This window comes from Lithobates pipiens, unplaced genomic scaffold, assembly GCF_037356315.1.
Source record: "Lithobates pipiens isolate NorthernLeopardFrog02 unplaced genomic scaffold, aLitPip1_a1.2 Scaffold_18, whole genome shotgun sequence".
NCBI classification, from domain to species: Eukaryota; Metazoa; Chordata; class Amphibia; order Anura; family Ranidae; genus Lithobates; species Lithobates pipiens.
Window position 1 is genome coordinate 87,429,835 of NW_027507758.1, and position 25,130 is coordinate 87,454,964.

Consider the following 25,130-nt stretch of genomic DNA (forward strand, 5'->3'; position numbering starts at 1 on the left):
ATAAAACAGATCGGGGATGACGGAGTTGTGTGTGGAGAGATTGATCAAAGCGGGGAAGTCACATAGAACACTAATATTAGTAAATGAAGAAGCTGTGGAGGGCGCCTGAGGGGGTTTGCCTCAGCACGCCCTCCGTAGTATGTCGGCCATGTTTGATGAGGGCAGAGTCCACAGATGGAGGAAGTGCTGTTGCCCTTAGTGAGGGTTGTGAGCCTGTTCTTCTGACAGTGAGGTATGTTATGAGTGCAACTTATTGAGAAATACGAGAACTTCTATCTCCTCAGAGAACTGTATAGTGACACAGGGGTATGTACACACAGGGGGGTATACAGACACAGGGGTATGTACACACGGGGGGGTATACAGACACAGGGGTATGTACACACAGGGGGGTATACAGACACAGGGGTATGTACACACAGGGGGGGTATACAGACACAGGGGTATGTACACACAGGGGGGTATACAGACACAGGGGTATGTACACACAGGGGGGGTATACAGACACAGAGGTATGTATACACAGGGGGGGTATACAGACACAGAGGTATGTACACACAGGGGGGTATACAGACACAGGGGTATGTACACACAGGGGGTATATAGACACAGGGGTATATAAACACAGGGGGTATACAGACACAGGGGTATGTACACACAGGGAGGTATACAGACACAGGGGTATGTACACACAGGGGGGTATACAGACACAGGTATGTACACACAGCGGGGTATACAGACACAGAGTTATCTACACACAGGGGGGTATACAGACACCGAGGTATGTACACACAGTGGGGGTATACAGACACAGGGGTATGTACACACAGTGGGGGTATACAGACACAGGGGTATGTACACACAGTGGGGGTATACAGACACAGGGGTATGTACACACAGTGGGGGTATACAGACACAGGGGTATGTACACACAGTGGGGGTATACAGACACAGGGGTATGTACACACAGTGGGGGTATACAGACACAGGGGTATGTACACACAGGGGGGGTATACAGACACAGGGGTATGTACACACAGGGGGGGTATACAGACACAGAGGTATGTACACACAGGGGGGGTATACAGACACAGAGGTATGTACACACAGGGGGGGTATACAGACACAGGGGTATGTACACACAGGAGGGGTATACAGACACAGGGGTATGTACACACAGGGGGGGTATACAGACACAGAGGTATGTACACACAGGGGGGGTATACAGACACAGAGGTATGTACACACAGGGGGGGGGGTATACAGACACAGAGGTATGAACACACAGGGGGGGGTATACAGACACAGAGGTATGAACACACAGGGGGGGTATACAGACACAGAGGTAGGTGCGCATGAAGAATGTGTGTACATCCGTTTTTTGGCATTGGTTTGTGGTAACACTCAAGCTGGGCTCACACCTCTGAAGGATGCGGCTCACAGCGGGGGCGGGGGGGAGGGGCGGTGCCTCCTTGTTCTCCATTTCAGGGATGAATTGGAGCCACATTTTTGCATTTTATTCGCCCCTGAAATGCAGCCAAAGCCGCTCAGCAGCCACAACGGCGATATGTGAACCGGCTCCATAGAGAGCCAGGCACAATCTCCTGTCATGCGAATTGGATGCACAGAGATCCACATCCAAATCGCATAGGTGTGAACCCAGCCTCTGGCTCTTCCTCCTAACAACAGTGATGTCACAGCAGAAAACGTACTGAAAGAAGCTCAAATATACAGCAGCACTAGTCTGGATCTAGGCTGAAAGCAGTTGTAAAGGTACAAGGTTTATTACCTTAATGCATTAAGCTAATAAACCTTCTTCAAGCCCCCCCCCCCAGTCCAATCTTGATCCAGCAATGTGCATGAAAGCAGCATCTCTCCCTCATTGGACAGAGAGGCAGCAGCTGGAGCCACTGGCTCGTGGTGCTGTCAGTCACAGCCAGTGAGGAGGGAGCAGGGCTGAGCTGTGCTTTGTGTGTCAATCGACACGCAGAGTCGGCTCGGGAGCGAGCACACGAGGCAGGGGGAGAAGCTAGGAGCGCAGGATCCCTGCCTTCTTATCTAACATTGTTCTCTATTGTCTATACACAAATTCAACTCATGTAAGTTTTGCTTTAATTAAAAAAAGCTACAAAAGGGATAAATATTATGTGCAGTATCAGTGTGTGATATCATGGATGAGTTGTGGATGATGCAGCCATGTTTGGATTCATGGAGGAGTATCGAGGAGTATAGAGGAGTATCGGGGTAACAGCCTCATGTTATTAAGTAGAGTTTTGTGGGACTTTGTCTCATGACACCAAGGCATTCCTTGGCTCCTATTCTCAGGCAGCGTTGTGGGAGGTGGATTTCTTAGCAGCAAAACACAGGCCGGGTAGGGAGGCAGATCCGGGACTGGGCAGGCGGGCAGATCATAGCAACACTTTACTAATTCTGTCCATGTTACCCTTCATGCTTTATATCAGCACAGTAGCACTGATAACTTCAGGGGGCGATGAGGGGACCAGACACATACAGGTGAAATACGGGCAAATGTGTCTGGTCCCCCGGACAGGAAATCAAGAGGAAAATTAATGAGATGTAATGATTTTGAAGATGGATATCACATTAAGCCTAGGTTCATCTTGATGCGATTTGAAATGTCTCATCACATGCCAAATCGGCGACTATTGCCAGCAATGGCACCATCCGAATCAGTAGTGCAATGCCGCATCGATTCCTAAAAGTGGTTTGTGTACTACTTTTGGTGACTTCGGGTGCGATTTCAGTAGAAATCTGCACAGATGTCTCTGAAATCACCCCCGAAGACAGATTGACATGTGGGAATGAAATTGTGTGAGTTTAGCTGAATTCGCACTATTTCATGCTATTTTGGTCCATAGTGACATGATAGCATCACATAGTTGCTGCAGATTTGTCGGCTGCACATACATGATGCCAATCTCCCGTTCCACCACATCCCAAAGGTGCTGTATTGGATTAAGATCTGATGACTGTGGAGGCCATTGGAGTACAGTGACCTCATTGTATGTGAATGTTCAAGAAAGCAGTGGTGAGATGATTTGATCTTTGTGACATTATCCTGCTGGACGGAGCCATCAGAAGATGGGTACACTGTAGTCCTAAAGGGATGGGTCATTTTCTGTAAGCCTTAGAGACGGTTGTGCGTGAAAATCCCAGTAGATCAGCAGTTTTTGAAATACTGTGACCAGCTGTCTGGCACCAACATGCCACATTCAAAGTCCCTTAAGGCTCGATTCACATCTATGCATGTTGCTTTTGAGCGTTTTTGCAGTGCTTTTTGTGTTTTTGGACATGCGTTTTTACCACGATTTTGCCACGTTTTGCGGGTTTTTTTTACACTGTGGTTGCTTAGCAACCAGATATATACAGTGGAAAAAAAAAATGCAAATCGCGGCAAAAAAGTGGTACTTGCATTTTTAATGCAGGTCCATTGACTTCTATTACATGCAAAATGCTGCATTTTGCATGAAAAAAAGTCCCCGACCCTTTCCAAAAACGCAGAGGCACAAAAATACATTGATGTGAACATGTTCCATAGGAACCCATGTTAAAAAATGTCCTAAAAATTTGCTAAAAAATGTAAAATGCATCAAAAAACACGCTAGTGTGAATCGAGCCTAAATCCCCTTTCTTCCCCATTCTGATGCTCAGTTTGAACTTAGTCGTCTTCACCACATCTAGATGCCTAAATGCATTGAGTTGCTGCCATGTAATTGGCTGATTAGCAATTTGTGTTACCAAGCAATTGAACAGGTGTACCTAATAAAGTGACCTGTGAGTGTATGTATGCTTTGCTGATTCACATCGCTGGCCTATTGGATGATGTAGTATAGGCTTTGTAATATTTTATTTCACAGATACAACATAGCAGTCTCTTTACTAATGCATTCATTATTTTATAGTATATATGTTGTGTTTGTCATGAATATGGTTAGAAATAAAATGTTTTTTGGTTAGGGCCTCTGGTTATTGAGCCCAGAGCTGTGAGGTCAAATACCTAAGCCAGGTCTCCCCAAATTCAGACACCACTAGGTTTACTACCAGGTTTACTGTCAGTGCCTGAAACGTGGCTTTCTTGGGGCACAGCTCCAGTCACCTACCATGTGAGACATGAAAGCTATCCCTTTACAGTAAAGTACATCTGGTAGCTCTTTAGTGAGTTGAGCTCCATTATGTGTTTTTCTCATTTCTGAATGTTTGTGCCACAGTGCATTGCATCCTGGTGTGGTGGTGCATCAGCAGAGGCTTCATGAAAACAATTACTGCATAAGAGATTAGTCCATTAGGGTTCAGTATTCACAGAACATATTAGCACTCAAACATAGCATGCTTTTAACCACTTGCTTACTGGGCACTTAAACACCCTTCCTGCCCAGACCAATTTTCAGCTTTCGGTGCTCTGACACTTTGAATGACAATTACTCAGTCATGCAACACTGTACCAAAATTAATTTTTTGTCCTTTTTTTTCCCACAAATAGAGCTTTCTTTTGGTGGTATTTGATCACCTCTGGGGTTTTTATTTTTTGCGCTATAAATGAAAAAAGACCGAAAATTTTGAAAAAAAACGCATATTTTTTTGTTTCTGTGACAAAATTATGCAAATTATGAATTTTTCTTCATAAATTTTGGCCACAATTTATACTGCTACATATCTTTGGTAAAAATAACCCAAATTAGTGGATATTATTTGGTCTTTGTGAAAGTTAGAGAGTCTACAAGCTGTGGTGCGAATCATACAAAATTGATCACATCTGATGTACCAGTGGACTATCTCACTTCTTGCGACCCGAACAAGTCAGGAAAGTACAAATAGCCCCCAAATGACCCCTTTTTGGAAAGTAGACATTCTAAGGTATTTAGTAAGATGCATGGTGAGCTTTTTGATGTTGTCATTTTTTTCCCACAATTCTTTGCAAAATTAAGATTTTTTTATTTTTTTTATTTTTTTTTCACAGAATTGTCATTGTAATAGGTTATTTCTCTCGCATGGCATGTGTATACCACAAATGACACCCCCAAAAAAATTCTGCTACTCCTCCTGAGTATTACAATACCACATGTGTGGGACTTTTTCACAGCCTGGCCACATAGAGAAACCCAACATGCAGGGAGCGCCATCTCGTGTTCTAGGAGCATAAATTACACGTTAAACTTCTTGACTACCTATTACACTTTTGAAGGCCCTGGAGCACCAGGACAATGACACGTGGCACTGATAAGTGGCAATGATGACACTTATACGTGGCACTGATGACAGGTGGCACTAATACGTGGCACTGATGACACGTGGCACTAATACGTGGCACTGATGACACGTGGCACTAATACGTGACACTAATACGTGGCACCGATGACTCGTGACACTGATGACAGATGGCACTGATAAGTGGCATTGATGGCACGTGACACTGACAACAGATGGCACGTGTCACTGACAGGTGGCACTGATGACAGATGGCACTACTATGTGGCACTGATGACAGATGGCACTGGGGACAAATGGCACTGACAACAGGTGGCACTGGGGACAAATGGCACTGACAACAGGTGGCACTGGGGGCAGATAGCACTAACAGGTGGCACTAGGGGCAGGTGGCACTGGGGGAGGATGGCACTGGGGGAGGATGGCACTGGGGAGGATGGCACTGGGGCGGATGTCACTTTTTTTTTCCCACTTACGGCTGCTGCAGCCATTCATCTCTCCCTTCTCACACGCTGTCTGTGTGAGGAGGGAGAGTGGCGCTGAGAGATGATCTCATATGTTTACATATGAGATTTTCTCTCATTGGATAGGCCGATCGCGCTGTAAACGGCTGTTTACAGCGATCTGTGACTGGCTGTTTCCGAGGGACACGGCCAGCACAGAACTTCCCCAATGCGCACTCCCGGGAGCGCGCATTGCGGAACTAAACAGGAGGACGTCCAGGGACGGCCTCCCGGCAGATAGTGTCCGCTCTGTAGCCGTCTTTTGGCTATAGGGTGGGCGCAAAGCGGTTAAAAGAGAAGTTGACAGTTAAAAAAATAAATAAATTATATTGATACTTGCCTCTATGCTGCAGCATCTGTCACACGTCGGCTCTATAGGCCCGTACACAGGATACAAACATGGGAAGTAAAATTTCTTCCGACGAACGATCTGCCAATTTTCGGATCGTTGGTACGGTGCTTTCGACAGGCGATTCAGTTTTTTTTTTTTTTTTTTTGTACATCAAAAGCTGGATGTGCAGACTATAAAATTTTTGTGTGATGTTGACAGAACGTCCGATTTTCTTTTAATTAGTACGGTATTCGTCCGAAAAAAAAATTGTAAGAGCAAGACTGTGCATGCTGAAATGAAAGAATACATACAAAACTATTCGACACATTATGTCACTTCTGAAGTTGAAATCTGTTGTACGAGAATTTTTGTATGGTTAGTAACCTCTTCACTTTCAACATGAGACTAGCATGCAACAAAAAATGGACGAACGTTCGTCTGAAAATCTGATTGTGTGTACAAGGCTTAAGACATGACCACTGATTGCTCAGTTCTCAGTGACCACTCTCTGCTGTGCTCCTGCAGCACTCACTGGAGCGCCAGGCAGGAGAGGGGGCAGGGTCAGCTGGCTCCGCCTCTCAGCCGTGCACTGAGAGGCAGAGCCAGCTGTCAATCAGGCACGCGGGTGGATCCTTACAATATTATTGGGATCATTTCAGAGCCTGGAGTGGCTCTGCTATGTCCGCTAAAAGCATTAGCCTGCTCTCAGCTGGCTCTGGGTCACAGGAGAGCAAAAGGAAGTGCACTGCTCTAACTCACAAGAGATGTATGGCCAAATAAACTTTGGCCATACTTCTCTGTTAAAGAGGAAGTAAACCCTGATGGGTTTTACTTCCTGTTTGTTTCCCTGCAAAGGTAAAGCATAATGGGCTACTATGCATCGCATAGTAGCCCATTATGTGTCATTTGCCATCCGACGCTGTAGCTCCAACGCTGTGATTGGCCTGGAGCTGCGATGATGCCACTCCTGCGCATGTGTATGGGAGCCGCTACTAACGGCACAATCACCGATAGAAACTGCACGGTTAGTGCGCCTGCGCGCAGTTGTCTACGGCGCATGCGCCGTAGACATCAGTGCCTGTGTTTTGCAAATATCTCCTAAACATTGTGGGTTTAGGAGATATTTCTTGCACTTACAGGTAAGCCTTAATATAGGCTTACCTGTAGGTAAAAGTGGTCTATGAGAGTTTACAACCACTTTAAGCTAGGCTCAGACTACATATGGTTTTTGCCATTGTTGTTGTTTCCCAATAGTCTAAACAACAGTATTGAGGCATTGGGTGTAGTGCATCGTGGGATTCATTATCGCTATTTTGTGGTTTTCATTTATTTGGGATATATTGTGTTTTTTTTTTTTATGTTGGTAGGACTTTCATTTTATGTTGAACTGTTTTTTTTTTATTTTTTAAAGGTGGCCTTTTGTTTCAGGGGGGTTACTTTTTTAAATTTATGTTAACATTGCTTTTTTAAGTTTTTTAAGTCCTAAAAGCAAAGCATTTACTGACCATCTGTTATTCAAGCTACCTTTGGTTTCTTTGCAGCAAAATGCTGCACATTATATCGGTATATTCACCATAACCCCTTTTCCGCATAGATACAATAAAAGTTAGACATACACCAGTTAGGCCTATTACTCCTGATGGAAACTGTACTGCTGCTGGCCAATTATATGCTGCTGTGTCCCCTGCAGTTTCCTTAATTCTTGTAGTGAAGCACCAACCTGTGTTTTCTTCATTTCATTGTGCATAATGGCAAATTAAAAGTGACCTGTTGATAGGCAGTTTTACACTGCTGTACTCTCTGTGGTCTCTCTCTCCTACTGAGTTTGATCGAAAAATGTGCTGCATCTGCAAGAACAGGGGCCGCAATCTCCTGACAAATGTTGATCTGCTGGTCATAGCAGGCCCAATACTGCTTGATAAAAAACGGGTCCCCGCCAAAACTACTTGGGGGGGGGGGGGAGCTTTTTATTAAAACTGAAATGAATCAGTTTGTGGTACTGCTGCTGGGTTTAGGCCAAGCTAATTTTACAAGAGAAAAAAACAAATTCTACATTTGCACTGCTAGTGTATGCTGTCACAGAGACTGTCTTTAAAAGTCATACTGTTCCATAACACCATATACAATATACACCATACACAAATTCAAGGCATCCTTCATTAGGTTATTTAAAGGATTGGTTTATTTTCCATGTTCCCTTCATTCCTCATGAAAAGACCCTCTCCTCGTTGCATGGTATTCTTTGAATAATTTGTTTTTGCATTTCCCATCTCCCCGTGTTTTTTTTATTTATTTTTTTTGCTTTTGTTTTTTTTTTCGGTCGTTTTGTTTATTTAGTCCTAAAAATGGTCAGAATTTAATACCAGGATTTACACCCCAAAAACCCACTCTCAAACATTTAAAGGGATCCATCTCCATCTTGCATTTTTGTTCATTTTATAAGGACTTTGAAATTGCTATTCTGGTGAAAAGCAGGGTCCAGTCTTGCACTGGGGGGATTGGAGGATCAGGTGAGGATATCTCGACTCTCCAATCACCTTGACCTTAATGAGCAGTTAAGAAATACAGTTGCGGGAGTTCTTCTTTAACTAACATCATATGCGGACCCCTCTGACCTTTGTATAAATGAGTTAAAGCAAATACAATGTAACAGTGTTACGTAGTAGGCAAGGTTGAAAAAGACACAAGTCAAACCTGGATTTTATGTCAGTATTACATTGTATATCCCTGTATGTTGTGGTCGTTCTGGGGCTTATGTAATTGTTTTTTAAATTATCGATGCTTCCCGCTGAAACCACTGCCTGTGGAAGAGAAGTCCACATCCTAACCCAGGGGTTGACAAATTTGCTTGGAATCTAGGAGCCAGCTTAAAAAGTTAGGAGCCAGGTCCGTGACGGCGATCCGGACCTGTCCCTGGCCTGACATGGAGACGAGTGAGGGGAAGATAGCAGCGCCGTCGCCGCTTTTTTTCAATTGCATTTTAGTGTAAATATGAGATGTGAGGTCTCTCTGACCCCAGATCTCATATTTAAGAGGACCTGTCATGCTTTTTCTATTACAAGGGATTTTTACATTCCTTGTAATAAGAATAAAAGTGACACAACATTTTTTTTAAAAGAACAGTGGAAAAAAAAAAAAAGTTAAAATAAGCAGAAAAAATAATAATTTTTAAACGCGCCCTGTCCTGCCCGCATATAAAATCGGTGTTCGAACCACACATAGGAGGTAGCGCCGTGATCGGTAGAGAGAGAGCAATAATTCTAGCCCCAGACCTCCTCTGTAACTCAAAACGTGCAACCTGTAGAATTTTTTTAAACGTCGCCTATGGAGATTTTAAAGGGTAAAAGTTTGTCGCCATTCCATGAGCGGGTGCAATTTTCAAGCGTGACATGTTGGTATCAATTTACTTGGCGTAACACTATCTTTCACAATATAAAAAAAAATTGGGCTAACTTTACTGTTGTCTTATTTTTTTATTAACTAAATTATTTTTCCCAACAAAAGTGCGCTTGTAAGTCCGCTGCACAAATACGGTGTGACAGACAGTATTGCAACAACCACCATTTTATTCTCTAGGGTGTTAGAATAAAAAATATATATAATGTTTAGGGGGTTCTAAATAAAGGGAAGAAGTTGCAGGTAATATAAAACAGGCAGAGGAAACTTTGCAGAGGAAATTAGCATTGCTGGTTTGTCATACCAACAACGACCACAAGAGGGCGCCAGATTCCATAAGGAATCATAGGACCGCAGAAGGCCTCAAAGCCGCGGCCTAAATTTTCGGCCGCCGGCGGAACGGCCCGACGCGATCACGCTGGGGGGGTCCACAGAGACAGGATACCCCCAGCTGTGCTGCCCCAGGCGCGAGGTCGCTATTTCTAGTCGCCAATGTGACCTGGCGACCGGGTTTTGTCGAGCCCTGTCCTAACCGCTCTTACAGTAAAGAACCCTCTACGCAGTTTAAGGATAAACCGCTTTTCTTCTAGATTTAGTGAGTGGCTGCGTGTCTTATTAAATTCCCTTTCGCTGGAAAAGTTTTTATCCCTATTGTGGGGTCACCAGTATGGTATTTGTACATTGAAATCATATCCCCTCTCAAAGCGTCTCTTCTCCAGAGAGAACAAGTTCAGTGCTCGCAACCTTTCCACATAACTAAGGTCCTTCAGTCCCTTTATTCGTTTTTTTGCCCTTCTCTGGACTCTCTCCAGCACATCCTTCCTGAGGACTGGTGCCCAGAACAGGACGGCATACTCCAGGTGCGGCTGGACCAGAGTCTTGTAGAGCTGGAGAATTATTGTTTTAGCTCTTGAGTTAATCCCCTTTTTAATGCATGCCAATATTCTGTTTGCTTTGCTTACAGCAGCTTTGCATTGCATGCCATTGCCGAGCATGTCATGTACTAGGACCCCCAGGTCCTTTTCCATCCTAGATTCCCCCGGGGGTTCTCCCCCCTAGTGAGTAGATTGCATTCGTATTTTTGCTACCTGAATGCATTATTTAACATTTTTCTACATTAAACCTCATTTGCCATGTAGTTGCCCACCCCATTCATTTGTTCAGATCTTCTTGCAAAGTTTCCACATCCTGCAGAGAAGTTATTGCCCTGCTTAGCTTAGTATTGTCAGCAAATACAGAGATTGAGCTGTTTATCCCATCCTCCATGAATAAATTTAAATAATTTACATTATAACTTTTTTAAAAACACTGTTCTGGAAGCTCCATATTCGACTTCAGCCACTGCAGTGCCTGCAATTCTCCCCAAAAAGATGAGGAAGGAAGAAGAGGGAGAGTGCTATGTATGTACTTGGATGAAGTATGTTTGGCCATACCTGGCAAGCCCAAGGCATGAGTCTGGTTAAAACTGAACTTAGATGATACCAAGAGATATTAAATCATCATTCATAAACTTTTATTTCATATAATATTGAAAAGTACTGTACATCATATTTTAAGGGAGGGGTGGGTACTTTCTTACTACAGATTTAACCTGTAGCTTAATCTCATTTTATTTATTTTTTTACTGATTGAAAAACCTTTTCATCACTATTTTTAGTTTTTAATAAATTATCCATCTAGGGACGCCTTGACATGGCTGTTTTTCTGCACACACCAAATTCCGGCAACAAGAATCAGCTGATTTTGAACTTTGAATGCCAGGCACAAGCAAATAGCCATGGACACTCCACCTGCACAAAGTATTTATAAAGCCCCATACACACTATCAGATTATCCGCTGAGTTTTTCCTTCAGATTTACCAAAACCATATAATATGAGGACAAACCTTAGGAGTTTCAATGTGTATGCAATCAGGCAGGCCCTTCTACTACATGGTTTTGGTAAATCTGAAGGAAAAACTCAGCAGATAATCTGATAGTGTGTATGGGGCTTAAGTTTACAGCGTCCTTGGCTGTTCATATGTAGGTCATACACCAAACGTTTATCTGTGGTTATGGATGGGTGTCCGAGCCTGGATGTAGTTAGATGTGTCTAGGGTCGGACATCTGTCCCTAACTGCAGGTAACCACCTTGTGAGTCTACTTTCAAACCGTTTCAGCTGCTGTCAGCCTGTCGATACTTTGTAGGTTGAGAAGCTGCTATTTTTATGAACTTATTTTCAACCTAAGAATCTGGTGTATGCAGCTAAATGGCTGTTTGAAGGAGGCATTCTGTTTTGACACTTTTATCTAATGATGAAAAGGTAGGTTTATTGTTAACAGGAAGTGCTTTGTTATTGATGCTGAGACCTGTTGGTGTATTGTCTAAGGATGTGTGGCTCTGTCTCTGTTTTGTTGGAGATGGATTTCTATACGTGGATGAGTCTCATGATCAATCTTCTCACTGTGAAGATTCTGATTGACAAGAGAAGACGTCTGAGGGAGAAGAGACGCCGATTATATTGGGTTCATCCATTGATCTCCCAGCGGCTAAGCAAGGGTCACTTCCACACTGTGTATCTTGAGCTCCGAAAGTATCCAGAGAAATTCCATGAGTATGCTCGGATGAGTGTCACTACCTTTGATGAACTGTTGGAAGTTGTTAGACCTCAGCTGACCAGAGCATCTACGAACATGAGAGCTAGCATTTCTCCAGAAGAGAGATTACTGGTGACATTGCGGTAAGTGTAAAATGTTTGTATTGATGTGGCTTGGCTTCATTTTTTATTTAAACAATGAAAGTTGCTCATGAGTTGGGCAGATTTTTTATTTTTTACTGTGTTAATTTGCCACTTTTCTTGGACCACAAACTACAAATTGTTGTTTTAGTCTCCCAATAATTCCCCAAATGCACAAGTCATTTATATTAATATTGGGTACCTGAAGTGAATATAATTTGGAATCTGCAGTAATTGACCATTTTTTTTTCTTTTTTTTTTTGTTTTTCCTTCCAGATATCTTGCTACAGGGGACACATTTGCTTCACTTCATTTTCATTTCCTTCTTGGCAAAATGACAATTTGCAAGATTGTCCATGAAACCTGTGCAGCCATCTGGAGCTTGTTAAGAAATCAAGTGATGCCTGAGCCCACAGAAGAAAAATGGAGAGCCATCAGTGAAGGATTTAAGAGCACTTGCCATTTCCCTAACTGTGTTGGTGCTTTGGATGGAAAACGCATAAGAATTAAAATGCCACCCAAAAATGGCTCAGAGAGTTCCAGGTATAAAAATGATTTCTCCATTGTGCTAATGGCCATAGTGGACAGTGCACACAATTTTGTGGCTGTCGATGTTGGAGCATATAGAACTGTTGGAGATTCAAAAATATTTCGCACTTCTCCAATGGGGAAGAAAATTCTTGAGGGCAAATTTAGTATTCCAAGCCCAAGGCCCATAGAAGAAGGTGGGGATCCGATGCCATTTGTGTTTGTTGCTGATGAGGCCTTCAGCTTAAGCAACAGCATAATGAAGCCTTATCCTAAGAGAGGCCTGGATTTGAATGGGAAAATCTTCAACTACAGACTGAGCCGTGCGCGACGTCAAGTGGAATGCGCTTTTGGAATTCTAGCGAATACGTGGAGGATATTTCAGAGTACTATCCAGCTGAAGCCTTCACATGTGGACATGATAGTAAAGAGTGCATGTTCTCTTCACAACTTTGTACTACAAAGGGAGGACTATTCCAATGACTTGCTGGATCATAATATGGAGGATTTGGAGTGGCCTGCTGTGCGATATCCTGATCATGCTGCAAATATAAGAGAAAAATTTGCACAGTATTTTATGTCACCTGTTGGTGAACTTCCCTGGCAGTACAGCAACGTTTAAAAGATCCATCAGCCTATAACTTTTATTTTTTTTAATATATTAGGAACTCTGAGTGAGTTCTCAGATCTGCACAACTGCTATGACCAGCAAAGGGACCTTGTTGCTAGACCATTCATCTTGGTAACAATCTTCCCAAAAGATGTGCATTCAATGTTTTTTATGCATGTTCTTTTTTTTTAAAAGCCTCCCTTGTGCAGACATCCAAAAGCCTTGAGACTACTTCCAGGTGTCTCTATCTTGGATGTGATGTCAGCAGCCCTGCCAGACTCAGAGCTGTCATCAAATTACACTTTTATTGTATTCCTTAGCTACATGAAAGGTTAGGTGCTGGGCCAGCACAGACAGTAATTGGACACAAGAGGCGAGGCTGTGACATGCAAGGAGGGAGGGGGCTGTACTAGGGAACAGATCCTTATTTGCTAGCAAGTTCAAAGGCACAATACAAATGGGGGGAAAAAAATAAAATAAATGATTATGGTAAAAAAAAAATACACTGCAAATAAGCACTTAATTTTTATGCACTTTTACCTGGCCTTTTTAGGTTGGTGACAGGGTCTGTTTAACTGAAGTCCTGCTCTTTTCTAGATATTTATTTTGTTTTATAGAATCAAGAATACAGGAGGAGTGAGGACACTCAAAATTCCATTGTGGGTGGGAACAGAACCAAGAGTCCCCGAAAAGATATAAGAAACCAGGGGGGGACTTGTGTTACCACAATCCATCTGTAGCTGAAATATAATGTTTGGGTGACCCTTGTCATTTCTATTCTTAGTAGATATTGTATATCATTTGCTCCCAACCAAACCCCCCCCCCCCCCCCCGAAGAATTTTTCCCCTTTTTTATTTTTTTAGTACACCTTCAGTATTTCTGACTTTCTAATATTTAGGACCTGTGTCAATGAGCTTTAATGGGTAAATGCAGCTTGGTTTTGACATGGGTTTGTTCAGAATTTGTTCAAACGGTTGTTCAGACTTCATTGCAGTTGACCTGATTTAGCATTCCTTTGCATTCTCATGGACGTGTATGGCCACATAAATTGTTCTGAAGTACAAAAGCCTGTTGACACTGACCCAAAAGGGAAAACTTTCCATTAGCTAAATATTTGTTTGACAATCCTCAGGGTGTCTCTGCCCTTTAGGTACTTTTAATTTGCAGACAATAACTTACGCAGTCAAGGTGCCCCACTAAATATTAAACATCTGTGCGGTTTTGTAAAACTTTATTGCTTTACGTGTAGGCCATTTTGGGTCCCCTTAAAAGCCTAACTAAAAAAAACTCCTAGTTAGCAACCTCCATGTCCTGACTTGTTGCTAGGACATGAAAACCGTTGGATGCACATGCCCAGCATTGCACAAAAAATAATGGTTTTCGCATCCTAGCAACAAGGAAGGCCATCGGGGTTGCTAACTAGGATTTTTTTTTTTTTTTTTAGCTGGGCCTCTGAGCAGACCCCAAATGGCCTACAGGTAAAACAAATGTAATGATCATTTTACAAACCTGCACAGATTTTTTTTTTTTATATCTACTGGGGCCCCCTGACTACATAGGCTATTTTCTGGAAAAGGTGAAGTTTAACCTTTTAGGCCTCATGCACACTGGACGTTATCTTAACGTTTTAAAAATACCAGTAGCTTTGCAGTGAGTTTTTCAAAGTTTTTGCAATAGTGTTTTTTAGAGCTCTCAATGGATCAAAAATGTTAAATACTGGTGAGTCCGCTGTTTTAGAGCTTTTATCAATGTTTTTAGGATTTTTTGGGCGTTACAGCTTAAAAACGCCTCTCAGAACCCACTAGTTTTGTTTTTTTACAGCCAAAAAATGCCCCGGCCAAAAACAGTTGATAACAGCCTATGTGTGCATGGATACATAGGATAACATGCTGGAGAGTTTGACTGTATAAAAAACATCTGAAGCCAAAAACAGCAGCTGTAAAAATGTCCAAATATGTCCAGTGTGCATGAGGCCTTAAAGTGATTGTTATTTAAAAAATAATAAAAAATCGAGCCTTTACAAACATATCATACTTGCCTCCACTGTGCACAGAACATCCACTTATGGGTTCCCACAGTGGCTCCTCCATGCATCAGATAACCCCCTAGACACTCTCCCAGGGGGGTTACCTTGTAGGCACTCTCCAGAGTCCAGCATTTGGGTCCATAGACATGAATGCCAGACTCGGCCCCGGCACCCGCGTTGTTGTATTTGATAGCAGCGGAAGCCAATGGCTGCGCTGCTATCAATCTATCCAATCAAGAGTCGAGAACCCCGGGCAGAGGAAGAGCGCGTCTCCGGCGTGTGAAATTCCAGGGCTCAGGTAATTAAAACGGGAGGGCCGGGGGGCCAGTCACTGCCAGGTGTTTTTTTCACCTTAATTCATAGGATGCATTAAGGTGAAAAAACACAAGGATTTACAACCCCTTTAAAGCTGAATCCTGTGAAAATGGCTAAATACATTATCAAAATGCATACCAGGATAGGGACTGTCTCATCTATCACATTACTTATATTTATGTCCTTTCAGATAGCAAAGCTAAGCTGGCGACCTGACTTTTTTGATGCTGCAATCAAACACAGCTAGGTTACCTCCCCACCCCCAGCTTGTTGATTGGACAGTAAGACCCCTTTTACACTAAGGCGGTTTTCAGGAGTTTACGCGCTAGAAAAAGCCTCTAAATAGTGCCTGAACACCGCCTCCCATTCATTTCAGTGTGTCTTTTCACACTGGGGCGGTGCGCTTCCGGGAAGTTATCATCTTTCTCCTGGCTATGCCTGCACAGTAGAAACCCGTAGATGTCTGTATGGCTGTCTTCTAATACGGGAGCCACTTGATGTCCTCATAGAGTTTCTACTGCACAGATTCAGCCAAGTGAAATAAGATTTCAGATGAAGGTGCTTAAGGTAGAAAAATAGGCAAAAATACTTTTTTTTTCATTTTGGATAGCATAAGGGAAGGCTTTAACCCTGGTGAGATTTCTTTTTCACCATGTCACGTGTCCTATTGGTGAGATTTGTCGCCACTTCCTGTCCCATAGCCAAACAGGAAGTGAGAGGAAATCCCTACAAATTAAGGGAATTCCTTGGGGACCCCCAGTTCACCAGAACTAGTGTCCCCTCTATTACTTTTCTGGGCACAACCAAAAGCTTGGGATTTTCTTTTATTTTCACTTTCAATGCTAATGGTAAACAGGACAAATAGAGAGGGTGAATCAGCCTAATGGAGACACAGATCGCAATACAAACTGACAGATATTCTAATCTCTCTCTCCTGCTCTATCCAAAACTAAAAAAAAAATAAAGTTTAGTCTTTAGTTATACTTTAAGATTCCTAAAGGCCACATTTACGTGATCGGATAAGTGTACATTTCTGGTGAATGAGGGGGTGAGTTTAGGTCAGGGAGCATAGAGGACAAAGTACAGTTATCCTTTAGCCTAGGTTCACACTGAGTGCGGGAATGAAATTGTGCGAGTTCAGCTGAATTTTATGCCCGCATGTCAGTCCCGATTTCGGGGACGATTTCTGAGACATCTGTGCGGGTTTCTGCACAGATGTCAATGGAAATCGCACCCTGAAATCGCCAAAAGTAGTACAGAAACTACTTTTTGAAATCGGTGCGGTGCAGCAATTGCTGGGTCGCACCGATTAGGATGGTGCCATTGCTGATGATTTGACATGTCAAATCGCACCAATGTGAACCAGGGCTTAAGGACACCATAGTGGTTTTAGGGAAGTTGCCCTAAAATAGCAGCGACCATGTGAGGCTTTTTACACCGTTATTTTGCTACACAATCAATTTTTTTTTTTTTCAATGAGTACATGTGAACTTGTGTATATATAAACGCACTCATGTTGCCAAAAAAATAAAAAATTTATTTTTGGTGTCTGGACTTTTTTATTAAAAAACAAAACAAAAAAAAAACTTGTAGGATTTTAACTGAAGTGTGTAATTGTCAATTTTGGAAAGTATCTGATGACTTGTGTAGAACTGGCCTTACAGGTCATCTTCAAGCAGTGCATATGATTGGAGGGTCTAAAATCCACATGGTAGTTTGGCTATTTTTCACCCTGTAGCTGTCGGCTGGATCAGCTTGCACTGAAGATTTGGTTGAGAAACTTCACTTAAATTGAGCGAAGAGTAAGTTTAATTCAATCCAATCATGTGAAAAGCAAATTCCTATTTGTTTGTTTATGCTGCACATGATTGGATAATTGAAGTGAGTCTTTAGACTCGGTTCACACTGGGACGACTTGTCAGGCGACTTAGCCGCCTAACAAGTCGCATTCCGTTCTGTATAATGGAACCGTTCTAATAGGAACGACTCAAGTCGCTCCGACTTAGAAAAAGGTTCCTATACTATTTGAGGGCGACTTGAGGCGATTTGCACTGACTTCTATATAGAAGTTGTTTTGCAAGTCGCTGCTGCTGTCGTGTGCAGGTCGCCTGAGGCAGTCTCACTCCAAGTTGTGCTGCCTCAGTGTGAACCGGCTGTAACTCAGTTTGAGTAAAGATTTTCGATTCCTTTTAACCACTTCAGCCCTGGAAGAATTTACCCTGTTGCTGACCACAGCACTTTTTGGGATACGGCAAAGCGTTGTATAACTGACAATTTTGCGGTCATGTGACGTTCCACTAAAACAAAATTGACTTTTATTTTTTTCCCCATAAATAGAGCTTTCTTTTGGTGGTATTTGATCGCGACAGTTTTGGGGGGAAAAAAGATATAAAAATATATATAATTAGGGGTGCAACGGATCAAAAAACTCATGGATTGGATCGTTCTTCGGATCAGAGTCACAGATCGGATAATTTTTCGGATCAGCAAATAATAATTTCATTTGCAAAAACCTGTTAAATTTCCACCACCATATAGTCCCCACTGTAATATCCACAATCTCCCCCACTAATATTGGCTGAGTACGGCTGAGCATGGCTGAGTATCGCAGAGTATGGGCAGGCAGGGTATTGCCGAGTATTGCTGAGTATTGGCAGGCAGGGTATCGCAGAGTATTGGCAGGCAGGGTATTGGCAGGCAGGGTATCGCTGAGTATTGGCAGGCAGGGTATCGCTGAATATCGGCAGGGTATTGCAGAGTATTGCTAGAGTATTGCTGGGTACTGCAGGGTATGGAGGGATGGCTGCTTCCATCTCTGGATCTCTCCCCTCCACTGTACAGATTAGTACAGAGAGGGGAGAGAGGAACCGGCATAATATGATGCTGGTTTGTTTACAAGTGATCGCTCCGTCGGAGCGATCACAGTGTAAACAGCCTGGGTGTAGAAAGTTGGCCGCCGCTTCTGAGCTAGGCCGAAGCCGCAGCCTTTCTTAAGGCCGAGACCGCGGAACGCTCCACGGATCGCGGCATGTGCTGATCCGAGCGGGGTGACCCGTTCAGATGGCGGATCGGTGACGATCCATTGTACCCCTAATATATATATATATATATATATGTCATCAGTTTAGGCCAATATGTATTCTTCTACATAATTTTGGTAAAAAAAAATTGCAGTAAGCGTATATTGATTGGTTTGCAATATTTAGTTATAGCGTCTACAAAATAGAGGATAGACTTATGGCATTTTTATTATTATTTTTTTTATTAGTAATGGCAGTGATTTTTATCGCGACTGCGACATTATGGCGGACACATCGGACACTTTTGACACTGTTTTGGGACCATTGTTATTCATACAGCGATCAGTGCTATAAAAATGCACTGATTACTGTGTAAATGACACTGGCAGGGAAAGGGTTAAACACTAGGGGGCGATCAAGGGGTTAAGTGTGTCCTAGGGAGTGATTCTAACTGGGGGGGTGGGCTACCTAGGACATGACAGGGAGCAGTAGATCTCTGTCCTGTCACTAAGCAGAACAGGGAAATGCCTTGTTTACATAGGCATCTCCCCGTTCTGCCACTCCGTGACATGATCGCAGGACACTGGCAGACCTTGAGTCTGCGGGAATCGGGGTCACAGAGTACGCGGCATGTGCCCCCACAATGGCGCTTGTTAAAGGGGATGTACATGTATGCCATTTGCGCAGCCGGGCTGATGTATATCGTTGCGCACTGGTCAGCAATCGGTTAAAGTTCTAAAGGCAGAAGGTTGTTTATCTTAATGCATTATATGCATTAACCCCTTGCCGTTGAGCGTACGCAGATGTGCGTACTCGGCTTTCGGGGGTTATAACGGGATGATGCCCGCAGCTGCAGGCATCATCCCGGTACTGTTTTTTTTAGAGCCGGCAATCTGCTTTCCAGTGATAACTGATGGGGCTAAAAGCCGCTCGGCTGTTATACCGGAGAAGCAGGAGGGGACGCCCCCCTCCCGCCGCTCTTACAGGGGCCCCGATCAACAAACCACCGCTTCTGGTGGCTAGGAACAGACTGGAATGAAGCCGTAAGCGGCTTCATTCCAGTCTCCTAATTGTAAACACGGAAGCAACGTCATGACGTCACTTCCCATTTACTGGGCTGCCAATGGCGTCGGTTTAAAAAAAAAAAAAAATAGTATTCAGAATCACCAAAAATGGGGATCCGAATACTTTGAGACCCCCGATCCCTCCATAAAGAGTACCTGTCACAAGGGATGTTTACATTCCCTGTGACAGCAATAAAAGTGATCAATTTTTTTTTTTTCTTTAAAACAATTTATTAATTTTAAAATAAATTAGAAAAACATAAAATAATTTTAAAGTGTCGCCGCGAGCTCGCGCAGCAAAAAAACGCATACGGAAGTCGCGCCCGCATATGTAAACTGTGTTCAAATCATGTGAGGTATCGCCGCGATCGTCAGAGCGAGAGCAATAATTCTAACACTCCTCCTCTGTAATGCCGGCCATACACGGTTCGAATTTCGAAAGAATTTTCTTTCGAAAATCGTATCTAAGAATTTTCATATGAATTTCGCACCATTAGTGGGCTGCAGCAACAGCCGATTTTTGTGCGGAAATAACATTTGAGGAGTCGGACATGTTGGAAATTTTTTGAAAAACGAACGATTTTCTAATCAATGATGGGAGAATCGTGTGAGAAATGTAATAAGAAAAGAAAATGTACGGAGATAAAAGAAAATTTACGGAGAGAAAAGAAGATTCCCGGCCAAGAAAATTCTTTTCTGTAGCAAAATGAGGTGAAATTGAAGGCTTGGTAGGCCGAATTTCAAAAATCAATGGTGGCATCATCGGATCACAAAAAAAACGAATTTTCTGATTTTGAAAAGAAAATTCGTTCGAAATTTGACCGTGTATGGCCTGCATAACTCTAATCTGGTAACCGTAAAAAAAATTTAAAGCGTCACCTATGGAGATTTTTAGGTACCGTAGTGTGTCGTCATTCCACGAGTGCGTGCAATTATAAAGTGTGACATGTTTGGTATCTATTTACTCAGTGTAACATCTTTCACATTACAAAAAAATTGGGCTAACTTTATGGTTTTGTTTTTTTTAAATTCGTGAAATTGTCCCTTTTCCCAAAAAGTTGCGTTTAAAACACTGCTGCACAAATACCGTGTGACATAAAATATTGCAACAATTGCCATTTTATTCTCTCGATTCTCTAATTTTCTTTTAATTAAATTTTCTAGCAAAAAATACGGATTTTAACTTGTAAACTTGTCAAAAATAGGTTTAGTCATGAAAGGGTTAAGATAGACAACCTTCTGTGTTCAGCAGTCCCCCTGAGCCCCTTCTCTGTCCAACGATGTCCATGTGTGTCTCAGCTGTCCGAGACTTTCCCTCCTGAATGGCTGAAACATTGGCTCTCGCTGCTGTCACAGTCAGTCAACCAATCATGAGAGAAAGGGGGCGGGGCCAGGCTGCAGCTCTGTGTCTGAATGGACACAGAGAGCAATGACTTGGCTTGTGTGCCCCCACAGCAAGCAGCACTTGACAGGAGGGAGGGGCCAGGAGCAGTGAAGAGGGACCCGAGAAGAGGAGGATTCCGGCTGTTCTGTGCAAATCCACTGCACAGAGTAGGCAAAGTATAACCTGTTTGTAAAGTCTCTTTTTTTCTATAAAAATAACAATCACTTTAAAGAGGAAGTAAATCCTCTCAAAAAAAAAAAAACACCCTGCAAGACAAAGGCATAATGAGCTAGCTCATTATGAATTACTTACCTAAGATCAAAGCCTCCGCAGCAGTCCTCAGTCACCTCCTCTGTCCCTGCCATGATACCTGGAGTGATTTCCGTGTATTGCGGCTCCGTCGCTGTGACTGGCCGGAGCCGCAATGACGTCACTTCCGCTCATGCATTCGGGAGCTGCCAGTGATGGCATGATCCCATTCATAAAACGGCACGCTCAGTGCGCCTGCGCCGTTGTCTACGGCACGCATACGCAGTAGACATCAGTGCCGTCTTTCTTGCAAATATCTCCTTAACCGTGTAGGTTAAGGAGATATTTCTTGCACCTGCAGGTAAGCCGTAATCTAGGCTTACCCGTAGGTCAGAGTGGTTGTAATGGGTTTACCTAATCTACCTAGAGTTGACTGTGTTCGTTTTCTTTTTCTAGGCCTTTTTCCTTCTGTTTTCCCCAGGTGATCTGACCAGTACCACACCTCCTGTATTAGAGGAGCACAGGGGCCACCTTTGGACAGCGTTGTCTGGGGTGAGGCGAGTGTTAGTGTATCTAAATCTGCTAGTACATCTAAAAAATTCAATCCAAACTCCAGCTCACACTGCAGTAACACAAGCGATTACAGCAACAGCTTTTTTTTTCCTTTTGGGATAAAGGTTTTACATGAATAAATAAAATCTGACCATGGCAAGCACCCCTGTCAGCAGTAAATGTTTTTTCTAAAAACTCTAAGGGCTCATGCACACTTCAGCTAAAAAAAAAGCTGTTTTTTACAGGCGTTTGAGCTTATGTTTCTGTATGCAAAAGCTTGTTCTTTTATGTGCTCTCTCGCGTATTTATTGAGCTCTTTCAAGCGCTTTCAAGCTTTTTTGAGCATAAAGCTGGACTGTACTGCGGAAAAAAATATTAAAAGCCAGCAGCTACAAATACTACAGCTGCTGACTTTTAATAAATGGACACTCACCTGTCCCGGGGTCCAGCAATGCCGGCAGCCGAGGCCAATTGATCGCTCAGCTCTCGGCTGCTGCCGCCACCATTCTAGGTGAGGGAATCAGGAAGTGAAGCAAATCGGCTTCACTTCCCGGTTCCCTACTGCGCATGCGCGAGTCGCGCAGCGCAATAGGAATTGTCCGCGCTGTCTCTGGGACCTGTGTGTGTCCCAGCAGACAGCGCGGCAGGACAGGAAATGGCATACACTCCCACGGGAGTCTATGCCCGGAAGTGGGTGTAAATACCTGTCTTTGACAGGTATCTCCACCCCCCTCCCCCCTGAAAGGTGCCAATTGTGACACCGGAGGGGGGGAGGGTTCCGATCAGTGGAAGTTCCACTTTAGGGTGGAACCCCGCTATAAGCATTTTTTTTTCACAAACCCTCGAAGATAGTATTTTCTTAACCACTGAATAAACAAAACAAAATGCTGGAACAAACTTTTGCACGTTTTCAAGTTTGGTGGGGTTTTTTCCACCTGTAAGAGCATATGCCTGAAACCGCCTGAAAAAGCCATAGTGTGCATGGACACATTGGCTAACATGGTGTGGATTTCTTGGCGGAAAAAAAGCTCAAAAGCCTGTAGGAGCTGCTTCTTTAACCACTTTCAGACCGGACCATTTTGCTGGTAAATGACCAGAGGTCTTTTTACACTTTGGCACTGCGCTGCTTTAACTGGTAATTGCGCGGTCATGCAATGTTGTACCCAAACAAAATTTGCGTCCTTTTCTTCCGACAAATAGAGCTTTCTTTTGATGGTATTTGATTGCCTCTGCGATTTTTATTTTTTGCGATATAAACGTAAAAAGACCGCAAATTTTGAAAAAAAATGATATTTTCTACTTTTTGTTATTAGAAAAATCCAATAAACTCAATTTTAGTCATACATTTAGGCCAAAATGTATTCAGCCACATGTCTTTGGTAAAAAAAAAGTCAATAATTGTATATTTATTGGTTTGCGCAAAAGTTGTCACATCTACAAACTAAGGTACGTTTTCTGGCATTTACGCAGCTTTTAGTTTACGACTGCCTATCTCATTTCTTGAGGTGCTAAAATGGCAGGGCAGTACAAAACCCCCCCAAATGACCCCATTTTGGAAAGTAGACCCCCTAAGGAAATTGATAAGAGGCATGTTGAGCCCATTGAATATTTTATTTTTTTGCCTCAAGCGATTGAATAATGACAAAAAAAAAATTTTTTTTTTTTTTTACACAAAGTTGTCACTAAATGATATATTGCTCACACATGCTATGGGCGTATGTGAAATGACACCCCAAAATAAATTCTGCTGCTTCTCCTGAGTATGGGGATACCACATATGTGGGACTTTTTGGGAGCCTAGCCGCGTACGGGGCCCCGAAAACCAAGCACCGCCTTCAGGCTTTCTAAGGGCGTAAATTTTTGAGTTCACTTCTCACTACCTATTACAGTTTTGAAGGCCATAAAATGCCAAGATGGCACAAAACCCCCACAAATGACCCCATTTTAGAAAGTAGACACCCCAAGCTATTTGCTGAGAGGCATGTTGAGTTCATGGAATATTTTATATTTTGCCACAAGTTGCGGGAAAATTACAAACTTTTTTTTTTTTTTTTTTTTTTTTTAACAAAGTTGTCACTAAATGATATATTGCTCATGCATGCCATGGGCATATGTGAAATGACACCCCAAAATAAATTCTGCTGCTTCTCCTGAGTACGGGGATACCACATATGTGGGACTTTTTGGGAGCCTAGCCGCGTACGGGGCCCCGAAAACCAAGCACCGCCTTCAGGCTTTCTAAGGGCGTAAATTTTTGAGTTCACTTCTCACTACCTATTACAGTTTTGAAGGCCATAAAATGCCAAGATGGCACAAAACCCCCACAAATGACCCCATTTTAGAAAGTAGACACCCCAAGCTATTTGCTGAGAGGCATGTTGAGTCCATGGAATATTTTATATTTTGCCACAAGTTGCGGGAAAATTACAAACTTTTTTTTTTTTTTCACAAAGTTGTCACTAAATGATATATTGCTCACGCATGCCATGGGCATATGTGAAATGACACCCCAAAATAAATTCTGCTGCTTCTCCTGAGTACGGTGATACCACATATGTGGGACTTTTTGGGAGCCTAGCCCGTACGGGGCCCCGAAAACCAAGCACCGCCTTCAGGCTTTCTAAGGGCGTTACAGTTTTGAAGGCCATAAAATGCCAAGATGGCACAAACCCCCCCCAAATGACCCCATTTTGGAAAGTAGACACCCCTAAATTTAGGGGTACACTAGTGAGACTAGGTAATAAATGGCGGGTGCCCTGAAACTATAAAAAAATAACTAACCAACCAGCGTCACCTGTAACAGTTATATGGTGATCACTGGTGAAAGGGTTAACTAGGGGGCAATTAGGGGGCTTTATGCGGTAGTATATGGGGGTCCCTGGCGCTATAAAAAGCTGCAGCGAACCTAAATACCTACCTGCCTAACTAGCGTCACCTGTGACACTAATACAGCGATCAGAAAAACGATCGCTTATTAGGCTGGGTTCACACTGGAGCGATGCGGGAACGCCACGAATGCGCGGCGGGTTCCCGCATCGCATGCCTCCCGGCGGCAGTTCACACTGCCCTATGCGAACTGCTGGGAGTGTCAGTGAAATGTTACTGACACCCCCAGATCAGTTCGCATATCGCAGTGCGATCTGCAAACTCGGATCGCATGGTGTGAACACCCATGCGATCCGATTCTGCTGCGGGCCAAAAAAAGGGT

At 43.1% G+C, this 25,130-nt stretch overlaps 1 protein-coding gene across 2 annotated transcripts in view; it reads left to right on the top strand.

Annotated features, from left to right (window-relative positions):
* Positions 1-25: 25 nt before the first annotated feature.
* The window catches only part of SLX4IP (SLX4 interacting protein), a 302,193-nt gene continuing 277,088 nt past the window's right edge, over positions 26-25,130 (top strand). The window contains exons 1-3 of one of the 2 annotated variants that reach the window (XM_077485896.1): positions 26-232; positions 11,857-12,176; positions 12,450-17,341. In XM_077485896.1, coding sequence (XP_077342022.1) covers positions 11,857-12,176; positions 12,450-13,323 — 1,194 coding nt within the window. In that variant the 5' untranslated portion in view covers positions 26-232 and the 3' untranslated portion in view covers positions 13,324-17,341. Of the gene's footprint in view, positions 233-11,856; positions 12,177-12,449; positions 17,342-25,130 lie in introns of those variants that run through there. The other variant, XM_077485897.1, reaches the window with a different exon arrangement.